General features: G+C 43.3%; 1 protein-coding gene across 1 annotated transcript; it reads left to right on the top strand.

Annotated features, from left to right (window-relative positions):
- Nucleotides 1-5173: 5173 nt before the first annotated feature.
- Nucleotides 5174-17365, top strand: col9a1b (collagen, type IX, alpha 1b). The gene is made up of 32 exons (XM_076743044.1): nt 5174-5321; nt 5772-5834; nt 5940-5975; nt 6075-6137; nt 7140-7193; nt 7547-7582; nt 7716-7739; nt 7832-7885; nt 8949-9002; nt 9189-9221; nt 9315-9371; nt 9469-9522; nt 10947-11000; nt 11089-11142; nt 11291-11344; nt 11432-11485; nt 11590-11643; nt 11728-11781; nt 11919-11972; nt 12598-12642; nt 12755-12808; nt 12898-12951; nt 13043-13096; nt 13748-13819; nt 14032-14067; nt 14175-14219; nt 14340-14372; nt 14486-14632; nt 15467-15521; nt 16474-16662; nt 16789-16866; nt 17040-17365. The coding sequence occupies exons 1-32, from the start codon at nt 5247-5249 to the stop codon at nt 17234-17236; spliced, it is 2040 nt and encodes a 679-aa protein (XP_076599159.1). The 5' UTR covers nt 5174-5246; the 3' UTR covers nt 17237-17365.
- The last annotated feature ends 23 nt before the right edge of the window (nt 17366-17388 follow it).

The raw sequence follows: 17388 nt of genomic DNA on the forward strand, positions 1-17388 counted from the left end.
ATGTAACTGCGCGTTGCTGCGCACATACCAGAGGCGCAGTTGACGCCACATACGGAACTGCTACCTGTTAATGGAACGTTGAAGAGCTGGATATATGCAATATTAGGCAATAATAATAGGCATTATTATTGTTGTTGTTATTGTCTGAAGTTTGGTGACGCTTTTTCAAAACACATGGACTTACTCATGATGAATTATACATCACAGTTTAATCATTAAACCTTTTCACATCTTGTGACACTATGCATGTCATTTAGGTTATAAAAGTGCATACGAATAACTACCACTATCTGAGATTTGTGTATTTGACATGCTTTTCTGTGTCTTGTACTTTGTTTTTTCTTTCTTTCCCTGTGTGTTCACCTGAGTTTGCATACTTAACTGTGAATTGGCTGCACAATAAATGCCAAATAGACAAACTGTTCTCTCCGGTATATGCAGTAAGTCCTGGTCATGATAAGTTCAGTTTAACCTACTGCTGCTTCCAGAGGCAAATCAATTCATCACTTGAAACAAGTAGCAGGATAAGAGGAGGAAATGTGGGGGAGGGGCATTCATGTACAATCAGCATTTTCATTTCTTATTTCCCTGCGACAACATTTCCAGATTCTTAAAACAAATTCCCTGTGAAAACATCATGAAAGCTGGGTTTCCTGATAATACTCACTGTGCATTCCAGTGGAGTCTGGATGTTATCACTACAATGGAAAGTGCAGGTTTTATATCTTATTTCAGAAAGAGATCCTTAAAAAAGGATGAGTCTTTTTTCTGCCTCTTGGCCCGACAGAGCAAACACAGCTTGAATTGCTTCTTAGTCAGCATCTCTTAAGTTTCAGTTTGGACTGCACTGGAAACAAAGCTGTTTGAATACTGTGCAACCATAGAGCACACAGAGAATGTGGAACCCAGGAGTGCATGGGGGAATAAAGGCAGCTAATTTACTTGGTGTTACTTATGGTACACAATCATTGAAAAAGAACTACAAATGGGACACAACGCTGTGTTTGTGTGCTTGAAGAAACATTAACATTAAGCCCAAGGTGGGTGCAGGAGAACTCCAGTGGAATGTAAAGTTGACACTGTGGAGACTGTTGACTCACTCCCCCATATAAATGACAACAGTCAGGCCTATAAGAGACCTCTCACTGTGACCTGAAGTTTTTCACTCCTGCTGAGGAAGCAACTATCCAGACTCTTGATCTCTCCTGGAAGCCAATCTGTAAAAACATCCTGCAGCAGGTGCTTTTTTTTTTTTTTTTTTTCATTTCCAGATCAAGCTATGAAATGGGTGGAGTCAAAAGGTAAATCATTTTTAATAGTGACCGTAAGAGTAATATGACAGTATATGTTGTTGATGGCAATGCTGCCTGGCAGTTTTAATTCCACAGTGGCAACCATAAAGCAAACAATTACATTTCTCACTCAGAATGCATCTTAAGGTGTTTTCTGATTCGATTCCAGAAATATCCTTCTGTACTCATTGTGCTGCTGCTATGTGATCCCACAATATCTCTGCACAGGACTTCATTCTCAGAGTAAGTACTGGTGTTCTGTACTGCACGGTGCAACTGGTGTGAACATTTAATTGAAGAAAGCACTTGAACATTGAAGTTACAAAATTAGCAGCGTGGTGCATTGCTACAAAGGTGAGTCATGTCCATTTGCATGCCAATTTTCAGTATCTCTCAACCCAACAAGCATGTTAAACATATTTCTGCTGGTCAGTTTGCACTTGTGACTGCTGTTCGTTTTTGTTGAGCCAGTTTCTCTGTGCTTGGCATGCGTTGTGGCGTGTATGACATGTTGAATAGCTCTGCAGCTTTTCTTTAATGCATACAGTGTTGTACACTGTTTCATATTGCATACCTCTTTTATTTATTAGCATAAGGCATGTCTTCTATGACTCCATTGTTTCTTTTCCATGAAGCATTTACACTATTTTGTTTTCCCTCAGTACACTCTGCTGCTCTTATCTATATTTTATGACATGTATCCTGTGTGGGTCTGTGTAGCAGCACTAACATTACTGGGTTAGGAGCTATGTGCCTGTATGTCAGTTCAACTGTGCACTAAATTGTAATACCTGAATAAAATGCTCAGATAAACACAATACTGATGAAGCATCAAAATCTAATATCCCTGTGTCATCCCTGAGTGATATGTTTGGACAGTGTCAGATGTTTAATACAATGGATGGGAAAAGGAAATGGTGACAGGGAGGATCTGTTGTCTATGAACAATTCATTCAAACTTGATAAAGACCTTTAACTTGCTGTCCAGATGTGTAAAAACAGGAAAATCTAGAGCTTAAGTGTTAAAGAGGAAACCACAAACAGTCAGAGATAGCCTAATATTTATTCAAGGCACTGGTGCAGCTTTCCAAACACTGAGCTTTTATTCCCTCTGCACAACTCTCTCTCTCTCTCTCTCTCTCTCTCTCTCTCTCTCTCTCTCTCTCTCTCACACACACACACACACACACACACACACATTTCGACTACTAACGGGCTGCTCTCTGTTTCCGTCTTGCAGCTGTGAGATTTTCATCTCAAGTTGGTATTCATCGGGAGCAGCAGTCCATATGCCCTCAGATCAACGATGGGGAGGATTATTTCCCAGGTGGATTCACAAAAACCGAGAACAGCTTGCTTTTTAAATTGTTAGAAATTTACCTCTCAGAAATAATGACTTAATATTACTCCTTTGTAAGAATAAATAGGCGGTTGCAGTAAAGTAAACATCATGCAGATGCTGTATGTTTGTGAAGCTGTAAAAGATCATCTCATTATATCATAGAGTGGAAAAAGCAAAAAATTCTATTGTTTGACACTTCATTACAAACAACTTCTCTCCAAATAATCCTCACAACAACACTTCTTTTGTCCCTGCACGCTTAGGCTTTTATATCATGTCCCAGTTCCACATTGCTGAGCTGGCGAGAAGGGGCACCGTTAAAAAGGTTTCTGGATCATCTCCTCAGCATGTTGCTTACCAGATAGGCCCAGCGTTCAACTTCAGAATCAACACAAGGTAAGCTGCGGGGCGTTAACATGAACGAGTGAACACTGACACCTAGTGGTTGAGCTGGTATAACACCAATTACCCTGTCCATGGTGCTGAACACCAAAAACTGGCCTTGTCTGTACTTTCACATTCCTTTTGAGACACAACTTAAAAGTAAAAATAAAATGGACAATACAATTAAACTCTTGTTGGACTTTTGATTTTTAATCTAATGTAAGATGGGGGTCTAATAACAGCCCATCCTCTGTGTTTCAGATCCGCTTATCCTCTGGGGCTGCCGCCGGAGTTTGCCTTTGTGTCCGTGCTGCGCATGAGTGGCAGCACCGTCAATAAAAAGTGGAATATCTGGCAAATGCAGGATGTGAATGGCAAGGAGCAGCTGGCCGTCAGACTCAACGGGGAGTCGAAGTCTCTGGAGTTTACCTTCACGGCGCTGGACGCCGGCAGACACACGATTGTTTTCGGCCCTCTGGCTTTTCTCTTCAATGAGCTGTGGCACAAAGTCCAGCTGGACGTCAGCAGGCGCTCCGTTACCCTGTTCGTGGACTGTGCCATGGTGGGCTCTCAGGAGACACCGCCCCGACAAAAAGTCAGTCTGGATGGCTTCACGTTGATAGGAAAGCTCCAGGACAACCCTGTGATGGCAATTCCGGTACGTTTATTACAGCGCCGAGTCGGAACTTTTGCAATTGCGAGGCGAGCAGCACAGTATGCCTGCAGTGCTACAGTTCACTTACTGTCAGGGGCCACAGATGGTCCCTGGACATCCCAGCACTTCATCATCAGAGGGAGGATGTGATGAATTGATTGATTCGTTTTGTTTTGTTTTGTTTAATTTTTACTCACTGTCACTTGATTGATCATCCCCGTGCGCCAAATTTCCTCATGTAGAACACTCTGATGTGAAGAGGAACATCCTGTGTGTCCTTTCACATTAAAGTGTATCCCCCCCCCCCCCTTTGAAGGTTATTCGTAGGAGTGGTGACAACATTAAAATTCCTTCCTGTTGTCGCAGCAGCATTGTTGACAAAAAATATCAGTTGTGAGATTCTCTTACTTTGGATTCGTTTAGAGGAGTTACTGTGTCCTTCTCTGACATGCAAAAGTTTGGGAATCCCTGTGTTTTCTCACCCTCCTGTTTGGTTTGTCTCTGGCGGTGTTCGGTAGTTTAAACCTGCTGCCTCTCCGTTCAGGCTTTGCCGACAGATATGTGGAATTTGTTGCAGGTTCTGATGAGGAGCAGCGCACAGGCTAAACCGCCCCTGCAGTACCACACTATGCAGCCCAGATTCAGCCGCGTTGTTGTGCACAATTACCCACGAAATCAGCATCCTACTATGAATTCCCATTTACCATCTTTGACCACATAAGCGTTTAAACCCCACAGTAATGTTTCGATAATGAGCCCCAGACTGTGACTAATTTATTGTGCAAATATATCCTGCTCTCTGCGTTTTATCGGATGCTGCAGAAAATCCAGACTCGGGGCTTAATTGTTAGGGAAACAGCCTCTTGATCTTTGCGCCGCAGTGTGGATACAGGACGGTGGAGCTTTAGCATACAGCTTTTACCATCTGTGAACCTGTTATGATGATGCTAATCAATTATTTTTCTTTATTTATTTCTCAAGTTTGAACTCCAATCAATGCTGATTCACTGCGACGTGACGCGTGCCCGGGCAGGGGCTTGCTATGACCTCCCAGCCAGGACATCGGTAAGAAGAATTAAACACAATCAACAACAATCTGAGTGTGTGCTTTGAAGCGTCAGGCCATCAGCTGCAAACTGAAATTTTGGTTTAGCTGAACGAGCCTAAATTGCTGTTTAATGGAGAGGCTAAATAAAACCAAGCAGCATCCATACACTGTGCGTAAAAAGCGGAGTTCTTCGGCCAAAGCGAGCTTAAATTCGCCACACCTAATATATAGTTTAAATAAAATAATTTTGGTTCATAGCAGAGGTCAAATAACCCGCTGACCCTGCCTATTGGTGGCGTCCGCGCCGTGGCCCCTCCCTGCTGTGCCCCCCCCGAAAACCGTCCAATCCCTTCCTGTAGCCATACCAGGCATGAATATACATGAGCCCCTGATGGCTATGGGACCTCGCACGGTCTAGGTAGCCGAAGCGGATTCAGTTGGGTTGTTTTGTCGGGGGCTCCTCCAGCCCAACAAATCCCAGAGAAAGGACTTACAGCTTTTACCTTTCCTGCCCACGGGGAGATCATGGCTCGGGGCCCCAGCGTGAGAGGGCCACTTCTGCTTCTGCTTCTGCAGCTTGTCCTTATCTGCTCTGCTCAAGTAAGACTAACTATGTTTTCTCTCCCTCTGTCTGACCTCTCCCTTTGTCTCTGCAGCCTGATGTGACAGAGGTGCAGGTGAGTGTTGTCCTGCTGCTAAAGTTAAATAACCAGATCCATGTTGCCTGTAAATTGTGGTGAGAGTTTTAGCCAGTAAATTCATTGGACAAGTCCGGGACTTTTGTCTAGAGTCTCCTTTTTTTATTTTCTCCTTTTGCAAGTGTTATGTAATGCTGATGGATTCTGCATTCAGAAATCAGCTCTATATGCTGGAAGCTGTTTCAGTGTTTGTGTTGTTTCAGTATCTACAGAGCAACACACAAGAAGTCGGTGCACCTGCTCTCATTTTTTTCATATTGCCCGTGTAGCTGCATGTCAATATCAGGGGTAAGGTTGTTTTTCATAAATTTGAGTTGATATTTGCTGATCATATTATCATTATTCTACTCAGAGGAACCAAGGACCTGCTGGCCCTCCGGGACCTGCAGGTGTCCCAGGAATTGATGGCGTTGCCGTAAGTGCTCTCAGTCCTTTAACATTATCCATATATTGTGCCAAAATGCTTTGTGAGTAGTTCACTATTGGCTCACCTAAGAGCACTGAATCTCTTTTGTTTCAGGGAGAAAGGGGAGCAGATGGCGAGGATGGTCTTCCTGTAACTATAATGTTTAATAAGAAATTAAAATGATGTACTGCGTTGCTTTTCATTGGAGGGCTTTTCACTGAATTGTGTATGTGGAACCTTTGTTACTAGGGGCCTGATGGAGACGCGGGTAAACCCGGCTCTTCAGGATTACCTGGGATTCCTGGAAATGATGTGAGTACTTAGATATTTGGTGTTTGCTGCATTAAGTTGAGCCAACGTGCATCCCACACACCTGCACGGGGGTGGAACTGTAAACTGCGATCCTCCCACCATGTAGGTTATGTTCGCACTTATTAGTCTTGTAGAGTGACCAATGAAGTTTCAGATTTAGCAGGGGATCTTGGGGAAAAGGGTATAAAAATGTGAGGAATTTATTAAACAGGATGAACAAATCCAAATTTCCTTTGTAACAGGGTAAACCAGGGCCTGAGTGTAATTAACTTTGCTCCCTTCAGGGTTGAAAGGAGGGTCAGGAAAACATCCAACCATAATATGCTGCTGATGATAGACTGACAAAGAGAGGCTGTAGGTAGATTTAGTACACCTTAAAGTTTTAATTCAGGCTCATTCAGACTATTATGAAAAGGTACATACTTTATGCATTGTAAGCCATTATGAGCCTGTGTTATACCTCAACCGACCAGGATTCTGAAAACAATAGCAGCTTTGTTGCTGGCCTCTGTTGGTATCTCCCGTTGAGAATCCTCAAAACAGTGTGGAATGATTTCTTTCAGTGTGCTTGTTTGAGAGGAGCCAGAGGAATGTTGCTCTCTGCTTAGTTTGCAGTCTGACACTTTTGCCCTCTGCCCTGGCGCTGGCTTTTTCTGTGTGTCTGCTAAGTTGAACACACTCGTGCAGACGTCACGACGGGTTCAAAAACAGAGCTTTAATCTCAGTGCGACTGAAGCAGCAGTGCGGTTTATATTGAGACGCTTCAGAGGAGGGGGGTGATCATGAAGTTAGGCTTGCTTATGAATACACAGGACTCCTCCCACCAGGGTATGAGTGTGTCATGATGATGTAACACATGGAGATCTGATGCTGGATTTAGAAATATTGACGGAGGGGAAAAGAAGCAGAGGGTGCATTTAACTTGCACATGTTATATAGACACTGAAGGTATCCAAGGCTTGTTGTGATGTGTTACTTAAGCATGATGTCTCTCCTCTGCAGGGTTTGACCGGCCCTATTGGAGATCCTGGGCCCGACGGTCCCCCCGGACAGAAAGTGAGTGACTAATGAGCCTTTGCTTTTCCTGCTTCAGAGACTGTCAGTGAAATGGTGCCAAGCTGCTGTCCAGTCTTTTGGCATGGCAGCGAGAGCCGCAGTGCATAAACCAATTCCTCATGACAAATGAGACTTAATCCTGCAAGTCTTCTGTGTAATCTCTGTGGGGAATGAAGCCCCAACATCGGTCCTCATTAGGCTAAACATTGTTGGGTCAAGTGTGCCCGGCGCAGTCATGTGATGAGCCGGAGGAATGTTAACTCGGACCTTCTGCAGGCTCACACAGCTCAATCTTACCTGAACACAGTGTTTCAGTATTCTGTGTATTTAATGTATTTGTCTTTGCCTTTTAGGGTGAACCTGGGAAGCCTGGACCTCGTGGAGCAGCTGTGAGTAGCATTTCCTCTCTAAACCTGTCAGACCAAAGATCAGATCAACCACGACCATCGTTCTTCTCTTATGTGCACCAAATTCTATGTATCACACTATCACACACTCATACTATATAATGTCTCTCTTTAGGGTGTTGGGCCAGATGGACCCCCCGTAAGTAATTTGTTTATGCTGCACAATCAACACCACAGTTTGTATCAAAAATTGAGGTTAATACTGAATACCTGAAATGTGACTTTGAACAGGGACCACCCGGGCCTGCGGGACTTCTGGGTGAAGTGGGAAAAGTTGGACCACCTGTGAGTACAGACAGAAGGACTTTTAATCTGTTTTAAATTAGGGCGGCACGCTAGAAAACACACTGCAGCTTCAAATACTACCAGCATGAGCACTGATGTGGTGGTATGCTACCATTGGCCAATGATGGAGAACATGTGACAATACAAAGACGGTCAGTCCAAACTGAAGGGAGAAATACTGTATGTAGGTGAAGCCACTGTGATTGGATCACTGGCATCACTGAAACTTGATGTCTGATGTACCCTCCATCATCACAACATCATAAGCTGATTCATATAAACACAGTGCATCTGTACTTTGCAGCGCTGTATACTGTAGTGTCAATAAACTGAAAGAGTTGCTGATCCCTGAATTATCTCTCTCACACACACAAGCACACACACGCACGCACACATAAGTAAACACTCTGTGCACAGCATACTCATTCCAGTCAAAATGTGCTGTATTTGATGTTTAATCATTTTCTTGTCAGATTGAAGGTGGATGGATTCTGCATTTTCTCCACATGTTCAAAGATTTTTAAAAAATTTATTTACAAGCTAGAAAATCAACACAAAATATCAAATATTCAGTTCACCTGAATACACACACCTCTGGGTAATCCAGAATTTAACTTCACTTTATAAGTAAGCTTTATTTTTGATTTATTTTCAGTCAAGTTTTGCCCTTTGGCTATAGTTGTCAGCATCATCTTGGATTGGATTTCAAAGCAGTGATTTTGGATAAATAGTGAGGTTGCAAACTGGGTTTAACTCTCTGTGTCATAGTACATTTAATCTAGCCTTAACTCTCACCGTGCATGAAAATATGGACTTTCAGAGTGAAAATAATAACTTTTACTATTCCCCTGAACGGACATTTGCACATATAACAAGTAAACACGCAGACTTGAAACTGTAAAATCTGGTTGAGGTACATTTGTTTAAGTTGTTAAATATTGATATTGAACACATCTTACCACTGAGGACTGATCCAACAAGAAAAGCTTCAGCAGTGTTGTAGAGGCCACTTGTGTTTTTTTCTATTTGTGTAGTCTGTGACACACTTAATGTGTTTCCACAGGGGGCCATGGGTGTGAGAGGGCCACAGGGACCTCGTGGACCAACAGGGCCCAGAGTAAGTGACACAGCTTCACGTGACGTCTCACACAATGTGCGAGTGATTACATTTGTCTTCATATTTCACAAGGGAAGGAGCCTGATGCAACCGGGAAATTCATTTGGCCTTTTTCGTGATGTCTTAGATCTCCTTAGATCCATCTTCACGTTGATGAATTTAACTTGTACTTTCTCTAAATTTCAGGGTGCAGCTGGAATGCAAGGCAGTGCCGACCTGGTAAATAATTGTTTTCTGGAGGTTATGAATGAGTTTTTTTTTTTCTTGCATAAAATCTCAGGAATATTTTCTGTCATTTATTTTGCTGTTTAGTGCCAAAACTCCTGTCCGCCCGGGGCCCCTGGACATCCTGGCCTCCCTGGCATGAAGGTAAGAAGCACAGTTAAGGTGCTTTGTGTCGTGCTAACATCATGTCACTGTCTCAAGATGCGATGTGCTTAACTGGCGATTCTCTATATGTTTCAAGGGTCACAAAGGTGTCAAAGGTGAAGCAGGAGAGCCTGGAAAACAAGGGCACAAGGTAAAACATGTTTAATTCATGGAAACATCCCAGTTTGCATTTTGTCATGTGAAATGTTCTAAACATCATCATACTCACACAGCGCTGTATAAATAGCTCTTGAAAACATACATTTCCCTCAACGTGCCGCAACGTTCCACGTCAGAAAACCATTATGCACGACTTAAACGTGGAGAAGGAATTCCCAGCTCCTTTGAGACAAGCATTATTTGTGCCGCTCTATTTCAAGAGGAAGTGATACAAGCCTGTGTGTAATGCCTCCGACTCCTTGTAATGCACGGAGGATGATTTATTTGAAATGATGTTCAAGCACAACTACCCTCTCCCTGTAATGTGTCTGTGCACTATATAAATGGAAATGAGTCTGGGCCCATCTCCCTTTATCACCCCATGCCAGGATATGATTTACTGTCAGTCTGCGCTCCGTCCCCGAGAATGATTTTCCCCTTTAGTGGGAGTTTCATTTGAAGGGCCTTCTGCCTGTTTTCCACTCACAGTTTCACAAATATAAATTTGAACTTAAGTTAACAATAGAATAAGCAGATGTTGTGCTGGGCCTGAAAGTGCATAACTTCATGATATTAAAGGAGGATACTGGAATATAAAATTTGGGTGTATTTGAAAGATTGCATCCTGACTGTGTGACCCAGTTACATACAAAACATGCAGTGCTTCACTTTTCATTTGAAAGGAACAGAAACAATGTGATCCAGTAATTAGGCATTACATAATAACAATAGCATAAAAATCTACGTGCATAAGCAAACACAGGAAGATTCTTTAGTCTTTTTTTTAATCAAACCAGTGCAAATTAAAGACGTTTCTTTTCATGATTCAGCTGTTTGGCTGACTCAGGCTTCCAACTTGCTCAGTTTGGAGAACAAAAGCACAGTCTCCATTAGAACACTATGAATATTTAATTTTTTAGTATCAGACAATCAAGCAGAATTCACAATATGTTCTCTTTCTCTCTGTGATGTAAACAAACGCTGTTTCATCCCGTTCCCGTAATATCTAATTATCAGCAACTGTATGCATTGTTTGCCTGTCTTAATAGACAATTCTAACACATAATTAAAAGGAGAAATTGCCTTTTTAACAGCAGAAAATGCGCACAGCCCCAGACCTGAACCACTATCTATCTTAATGCACATGCCTCCTCAGGTCCACCAGCGTCAGCTTATGAATTATGTGTAATTTGCAAGGCAGGAGAATGGTAATTTGGAGTTAAATCGTCTGTTTTTGCCCCCTTGCAATCCATTAAAACAAGAGTATTAAACACATTTGAGAATGGTTGCCTCGTTTCGTAATTAACACACAGTTGATAGGAGCAGCCTCTGTTTGTCCTCTTATTTAATTTGCCGTTCATCTGATTGACTTGAAGCTATGTTTCCGCTTCTGTTCTCTGCCTTTCATTCACTCAGGGTGAGGAGGGAGACCAGGGGAGCCCAGGGGAGGTCGGATCCCAAGGACCCATGGTTAGATACTGTATTGATTAGATGAGATTAGTCTTCAAGGTACAGTCTGCTCTTCCCTCTGCTCACCAGGCACCTGTTGCTATTTCAGGGTCCTCAGGGAATTCGTGGAGCCATGGGAATGATGGGCCCCAAGGGAGAGAAGGTAAGTACTTCTGTGACTTTTAAATCCATGATACTTTTCATATATGCCAGATTATTCCTGAATGACTTGCAAATTCAGGGTTAATAGCTGTCTATTCCAAATGTTTAAAACAGATTATAATAACAACACTAACATTGTTCTCTGGCAGGGAGCTCGAGGTCTCGATGGAGATCCAGGTCCCCAGGGTGTTGCAGGAGCCACTGTAAGCTTGTCCCACAGTACAAATGCTTTTATTTTTGCAGCAGATGTGGTGTGCATGAGTAGCGTATGATTCAATGCATTATTTCAGGGAGATCGAGGCCAGAGGGGCATCATGGGCGAGGTTGGGCCTAAAGGTGAACAGGTTAGTGGACACATCAACAACAAAGATGAAGGAAACATATTCACCGGAATTTGTTTGCACAATTCTGACAACGAGACTAAATGGATTGCTGCTTTGCTCTTCAGGGTATTCAAGGGCTGAGAGGAATCACAGGTCTTCCAGGTCCCAAAGGAGAGGCCGTGAGTGTCAGATCAATGAGCGTTAATGTTCGGGTATATATCGTCTGCAGAAAACTCATTTTTGTCTGTGTTTTTTATCGCCAGGGGTTACCGGGTGTGGACGGTCGTGAGGGTATTCCTGGGATGCCGGGAGCAAAGGTAGAGCATCATTTCTACTACTTTATTGATGAAACAATTCCATTTTCATGTTACAGTTTCTAATATTAACATGTTGTGGCTCTTGCTCTTTTGTTGTTTGGAGCAGTATCTGTTTTTCACTGTCTGTTTCCCTGCAGGGAGCCATCGGGAAGGCAGGCGTTCCTGGAGAGGTCGGACTTCAGGGGCTTCCTGTGAGTACGACCTTTAACCCAAACTGTCAAGACCGACTCTGATCGGATGCGCCTGAGTAAACCTGCCAGGAACACTTTAAAGCAACGTGCATGTTGCGGTACAATATCTCCGCAGCTGCACTGGAGTTTCAAACAGGAGATGTTTTATAATGTAGTAAAGTTGACCTATCTTCAAGTAAATACTATATAATTCCATCCCTCTGTGATGGATGTGAGGCTGATGGATGTGAGGCTATGGCATGAGCCAGTAATCACTGTCGTCCCCAGGCGGCAAAGTTTTTCCCTCTGTAATCTGTGATTAGTCTCATGCAAGGCACTAATGAGAATCAGTTGGCAAACATGAGCAGCCTGCCTGTGGCAGCATTAAGACAGATTTTATAGGTGTAAAAGTCACCACCTGATTTAAATATCCAGAGCACTTTCATCACCTTGAGCTTATTTGGGTCAAAAGCTCAAACAAATGATTCTTTTATCCACTGAGCCTTCTGTCTTTATGCTACAGCGTTTCTTACGGCAAGGTTGATTTTTTTAGGAATGACACTTACTGCTGGAAATCTTTTTGTTCTAAGAAATTGTTCTTCTTGTTCTTGTCGTATCTCTTCAAGACACATTCTCTGTTTTGCAGGGTTTGCCTGGTTCACCCGGACCAAAAGGCTTGAGCGGCCCTAAGGTTGTTTTCTTGATCAATTATTAAATATTAGCATTTTTTCTTGTATGTGTTGTGTTTTTTTTTTTTTCTCAAATTGTCAAAATCTGAAAGCAAACTGGTTGTTTCTGCACAGGGAGATGCTGGTCAATCAGGCTTTCCTGGAACAATGGGACCTGCTGGCAAAACAGTAAGTGTGAGAGCAGCACATGTTGAAACACTGTTGGGGTTTTTGCCACCTCTGATGTGTCACCGTGTCATTCTTCTGTCACACCACAGGGTGAGCGCGGAGAACAGGGGGAGGTGGGACCTGTCGGACCTATCGGTGAACCTGTGAGTATTCTGCCTGCTTGAATTTCTTCATGTTGCCCATATGTTTAAACTCAACCCTTTAACTTTCTTATGTTTTTCTTCTTTGCTGCAGGGATCCATAGGAGAGCAAGGCCCTTCGGGTCCAGCCGGCAAGCCAGGTGCCAGGGTAGGTTATAAATAAGTGCTGTAGAGCACAGTTAAAATAAATAATAGACTTAAAGACTTATTTTGATTTTGAAAAAATGTATTCAGTTCGTCCGTGCCTTTATTTTGAAATAAAGGCCTTATAAAAACTGGAGCATTCAACAATGATTAAGAGTGATATAAAGAAAAACCCTTAGAGAATACATACACAGTGAGAGGCACCAGACAGTGATCACCTCTTGCATTTCTGATGCTTTAAATGACAGAAGGTGAAAAGGAGGGAAGCCTCAGAGTGTATGGTCCTCCCTGTTGTTGTGTCCCAGAGAATAGACTGAGGCTGGATCTCACATGGGGTCTATTTTCACAGTAAGGGGAGACCTGTAAGCAGCAGTCTGAATGAGCTCTCTGTTCTCCCGGCATTCCTCAGCCAGTGATCAAAGCGGGAATGGCACACACAAAAATGCCCCGCAGAATAGGAAGCAATGCCGAGCTGTGTTAAAAGGTCACGATGAGCACCATGTGTGCAGTACACACAGCCTAAATTTGAGTTATTGTTTTATTTCTACTGATAGCAATGTTAACTGATGTACTTTATTTTGTCTTGCTGTGGATCTCAACAAACTTTATGTAACCCTGCTCCTACTCATCAGACGTGCATGTTTATTTGTTATAGGGACCCAAAGGTGATCCCGGCCTTCCTGGTCTCCCTGGTCCTCCAGGTCTGCCCGGGGTGAAAGGAGAGAGGGTAAGAAAACATCAAAGTCCCATTCAGAGACCTTTGCAAATACAGGACTATTGTCTCAAACAGTAAGACAGAGATTAATGCTCAACAACAAACAGCTGATCAGCTCCCTCTAGTGTGGACAAATCAAACATTCGGATCATCTAAACTGTGAAAGACAGAACAATACTGGAATGATCATTTAGTCACTGAGCAAATTGTTTTGTTTATTACAGGGAGACCGTGGAGAAGTAGGACCCAAGGGAGAGCAGGTATGAAATCCTGATACTAAATATTGATTCTCTGTTAGGAGTAATGCTGCATTTAAATAACTAGTGGGTTGCTTTATATAAATCATTTCCATACTGTGTTTTCGTAGGGAGTACAAGGTGATGAGGGAAACCCTGGAGACAAAGGGGATGTTGTAAGTTGTTGTTGTTACACGTATACCATTAATTTAACTAATCAACATCTCTATTCACAATCTCACCAGAGTACAATTGTCCTTGTTTTCATCCTCTGTGTTGTTTGCATGATGTCATAGGGTGATGGAGGAGAATCTGGACCTAAAGGAGAGGTGAGTTCAAACTGATTATTTGGACCTCTGTCTTTTCCTGCTCCATCAAACCGTTGAGAAAATGATGCAGCTTTGTAATATTTCTCTGGTCTGGTACCTCATTTTCTGTTCAGGTCGGTAACCCCGGCGAGCCCGGCAAAAGAGGACCTGAGGGAAGTCGAGGCCAGCCTGGCATCGAGGGGCCGCCGGGCACACCTGGACCACGAGGCATGCAGGGGGACAGGGGTGCACCTGGAGTCAGAGGGTCCCAGGGTCCTGCGGTAGGTCCAGGGTTCATTACTTGACTACACGATTGTATAAAGTGGATTACTACATGGGCTCAGGGACCATTGTCAGTAAACACAATTTGGTTGCAAATGATCGCATTCTGTTTTTATTCACTTTTTGCACAGCGTCCCAATGTTTTTTGGAATCATGGTTTTACTTGTTTGGGTCAACTCTTAAAAAGATATAGGGGTTCTGATTATTAAGAGTTTCTTCCTTAAAGTCCACAGAACATATTTAAAAAGTACTTAGGTAGAGGCCATTAATCAGTTCCTCTGGGCTGCATACTTCTGCCTGTAGACATTTATCTTTGAGCTTCTGAAATCCTTCTAATAATTTGAACTTGTACAAATAAACTCTACTATTGTGCAGCATCAGGGAACACATCAAACTACACCAGCAAGATGCTGTGAAAATGTTTTGCTGGGAATTCAATATGTTTGCACCCATCAAAAGCTAACCTGCACTCTGGCGTCCCTGTAGAAGAGGCAAGCAAAAAGAACGTTTCCTTATTGAGGCTAGTAAAATCCCATCTCAAATTCAATATATTCAATATGTTGTTGGAAGGGGAAACTTTTGTACCTCGCAAATGTCAGCTTTTCTGGAGAGGAGAAAGGAGGCCTGGACTTCAGCTTCACCACAGTGCACTCTGAGTTTATTAAACATGTTTTATGAGCCCAGGAATAGTGGAAATTTCTCCTCCAAAAAGAACCAAGTCATCTCTCAAATGCTGTGAAAACACATCAGTATACTATGAGGAGCGCTGTCTTCACTTGATAACAGCACAGTGACATCAATGTTTTCAACACTCATCTTTTTTTTCCTTTCAGGGTAAAGAGCCAAGTGATCAGCACATCAAACAAGTCTGCATGCGAGTAATGCAAGGTAAGAACTGATGGGCCTTTGACCCCATTTATCACTGCCTTGTGCCTCATTCCATGACTTTAATCTCGCCCAGAACGCCTCATTACACAACCACATACAGAGCCGGCCCTCCCTCGTCTCATCGATCTGGGCGGTTGCTGAATACTCCGAAGCTTCAAAAAGGGAAGGTCTCGTGGCCCAAACATGAAATAAGCTTCAGCCTTTGTTTATTTGATGGATGAAAGATTCTTCCTCTGAGCTTTCCGAATGTCTCACTGAAGTCACAACCCCTGTTCTCTTCATTCTGTTGCTCTTACGTCCTCACAACTCATCTCCTACACTCATGATTTTTTTATATCCGATGTGCTGAAAAATTAATTTCACCTCCAGCAGACCTGCACTCCTCTGCTCCAAGCAAAGAGTCTGCCTGGAGAGGAAATCTTAAAAAAAAGAAAATAAGAAGAAAAAAAAATAAGAGCAGCCAAGCAGCAGCTGCATGAATTTTCATCAGGAGCCAGAAAACCGGAATCTTAGGCGTAAAATACCATGCAGCAAGGAGCCACAGGAGATTAACATTAGATCTTTTACGGCATGAACATAAATTTTCTGTCGCTGATTGCTTGAAATAAAGAGTATTATCTCCTTTCAGCTCAATTTACAGAGGTTCTATGGAAAAAGGTTGAAAAACAGGAGCCGCTCGAGGGATATCGTGACCACAGTTTCACCTCGCTCTGCTTCACACTGAACTCAAGTACAAGAGCTGTTGGACCGTCAACTCCTCGAGAGTTGCTTTGGGCTTTCAGAAATGAGCCGTCTTATGCTACGGCATGATTTATTACAAAGTGTTGTGTCTTGAAACATTCCCTTGATAAATGTGAACTACAACTGTTTGGAAACATTCAGCGTCTTGCTGTTGTTTTGCTTATAATGGTTCATCAGAGTCATCACTGTTCTTTCTGTTGTGCTCCAACAGAACAGCTGGCCCAGTTAGCTGCTAGTTTAAGGAGACCAGAGTCTGGCATAGCTGGCTTACCTGGAAAACCTGGACCTCCGGGTGCTCCTGGGATTCCGGGAGACAATGGCTTCCCTGGGCAGTCTGGATCAAGAGGCCTTCCAGGACTCAAAGGGCCACCAGGAACTATGGGAGTCAAAGGAGCCAAAGGTAATGAATGTGTTGGCACATGTCACTGTTCAGGGTGATGTTAGCGGATTATGCAGCAAATAAAACAATAACATTTGTCTCTGTTTGTTGTGCGCAAATATCTTCATTACATAATATGTGTTGCAGGTGAAATGGGAGACAGAGGCTCCAGAGGGCCCACTGTGCGAGGACCTAAAGGTCAGCCAGGACCTCCCGGACTTCCTGGTGAGTCAGTTTTCCCTTTTGAATCCCTTTAAAGGGTATATACACATTTCTTCAAGTCTTTCTTAAAACAGTATGTCCAATATGCACGGGAAGGATGATTACAATGTATATACGTACATGTGATTGCTATAGATGTAGCAACTAGCAACCTAAAGCGAGCTTTGTGATCACAGGTGAGCCAGGCAAACCCGGCTACGGTCAGGATGGTCGGGACGGGCAGAGGGGACCTCCTGGTGTTCCCGGACAGCCCGGTGTACCTGGGCCTCCCGGTTCAGCTGGTCCTAATGGTTACTGTGACCCATCAGCCTGCAACCTCCAGGCAGGGGCCGCCCACCAGTCCCTGGATGTGAAGGGACCAGCAGGGAACTAAGAGCCACTCTGGCAGAGACAGATAGACTGTTGGATTAGCTCCCCTGAGCACACAGCATTTTTCACACTGTCTTCCAAAGGGCTGCGGTCGGTGTGCTGCCTCTGATCCATTAACCTCTCGTCTTGTGAGCGTGTTTCGTGCCAGCCCTCAGA

This window comes from Chaetodon auriga, chromosome 11 (genome assembly GCF_051107435.1).
Source record: "Chaetodon auriga isolate fChaAug3 chromosome 11, fChaAug3.hap1, whole genome shotgun sequence".
NCBI classification, from domain to species: Eukaryota; Metazoa; Chordata; class Actinopteri; order Chaetodontiformes; family Chaetodontidae; genus Chaetodon; species Chaetodon auriga.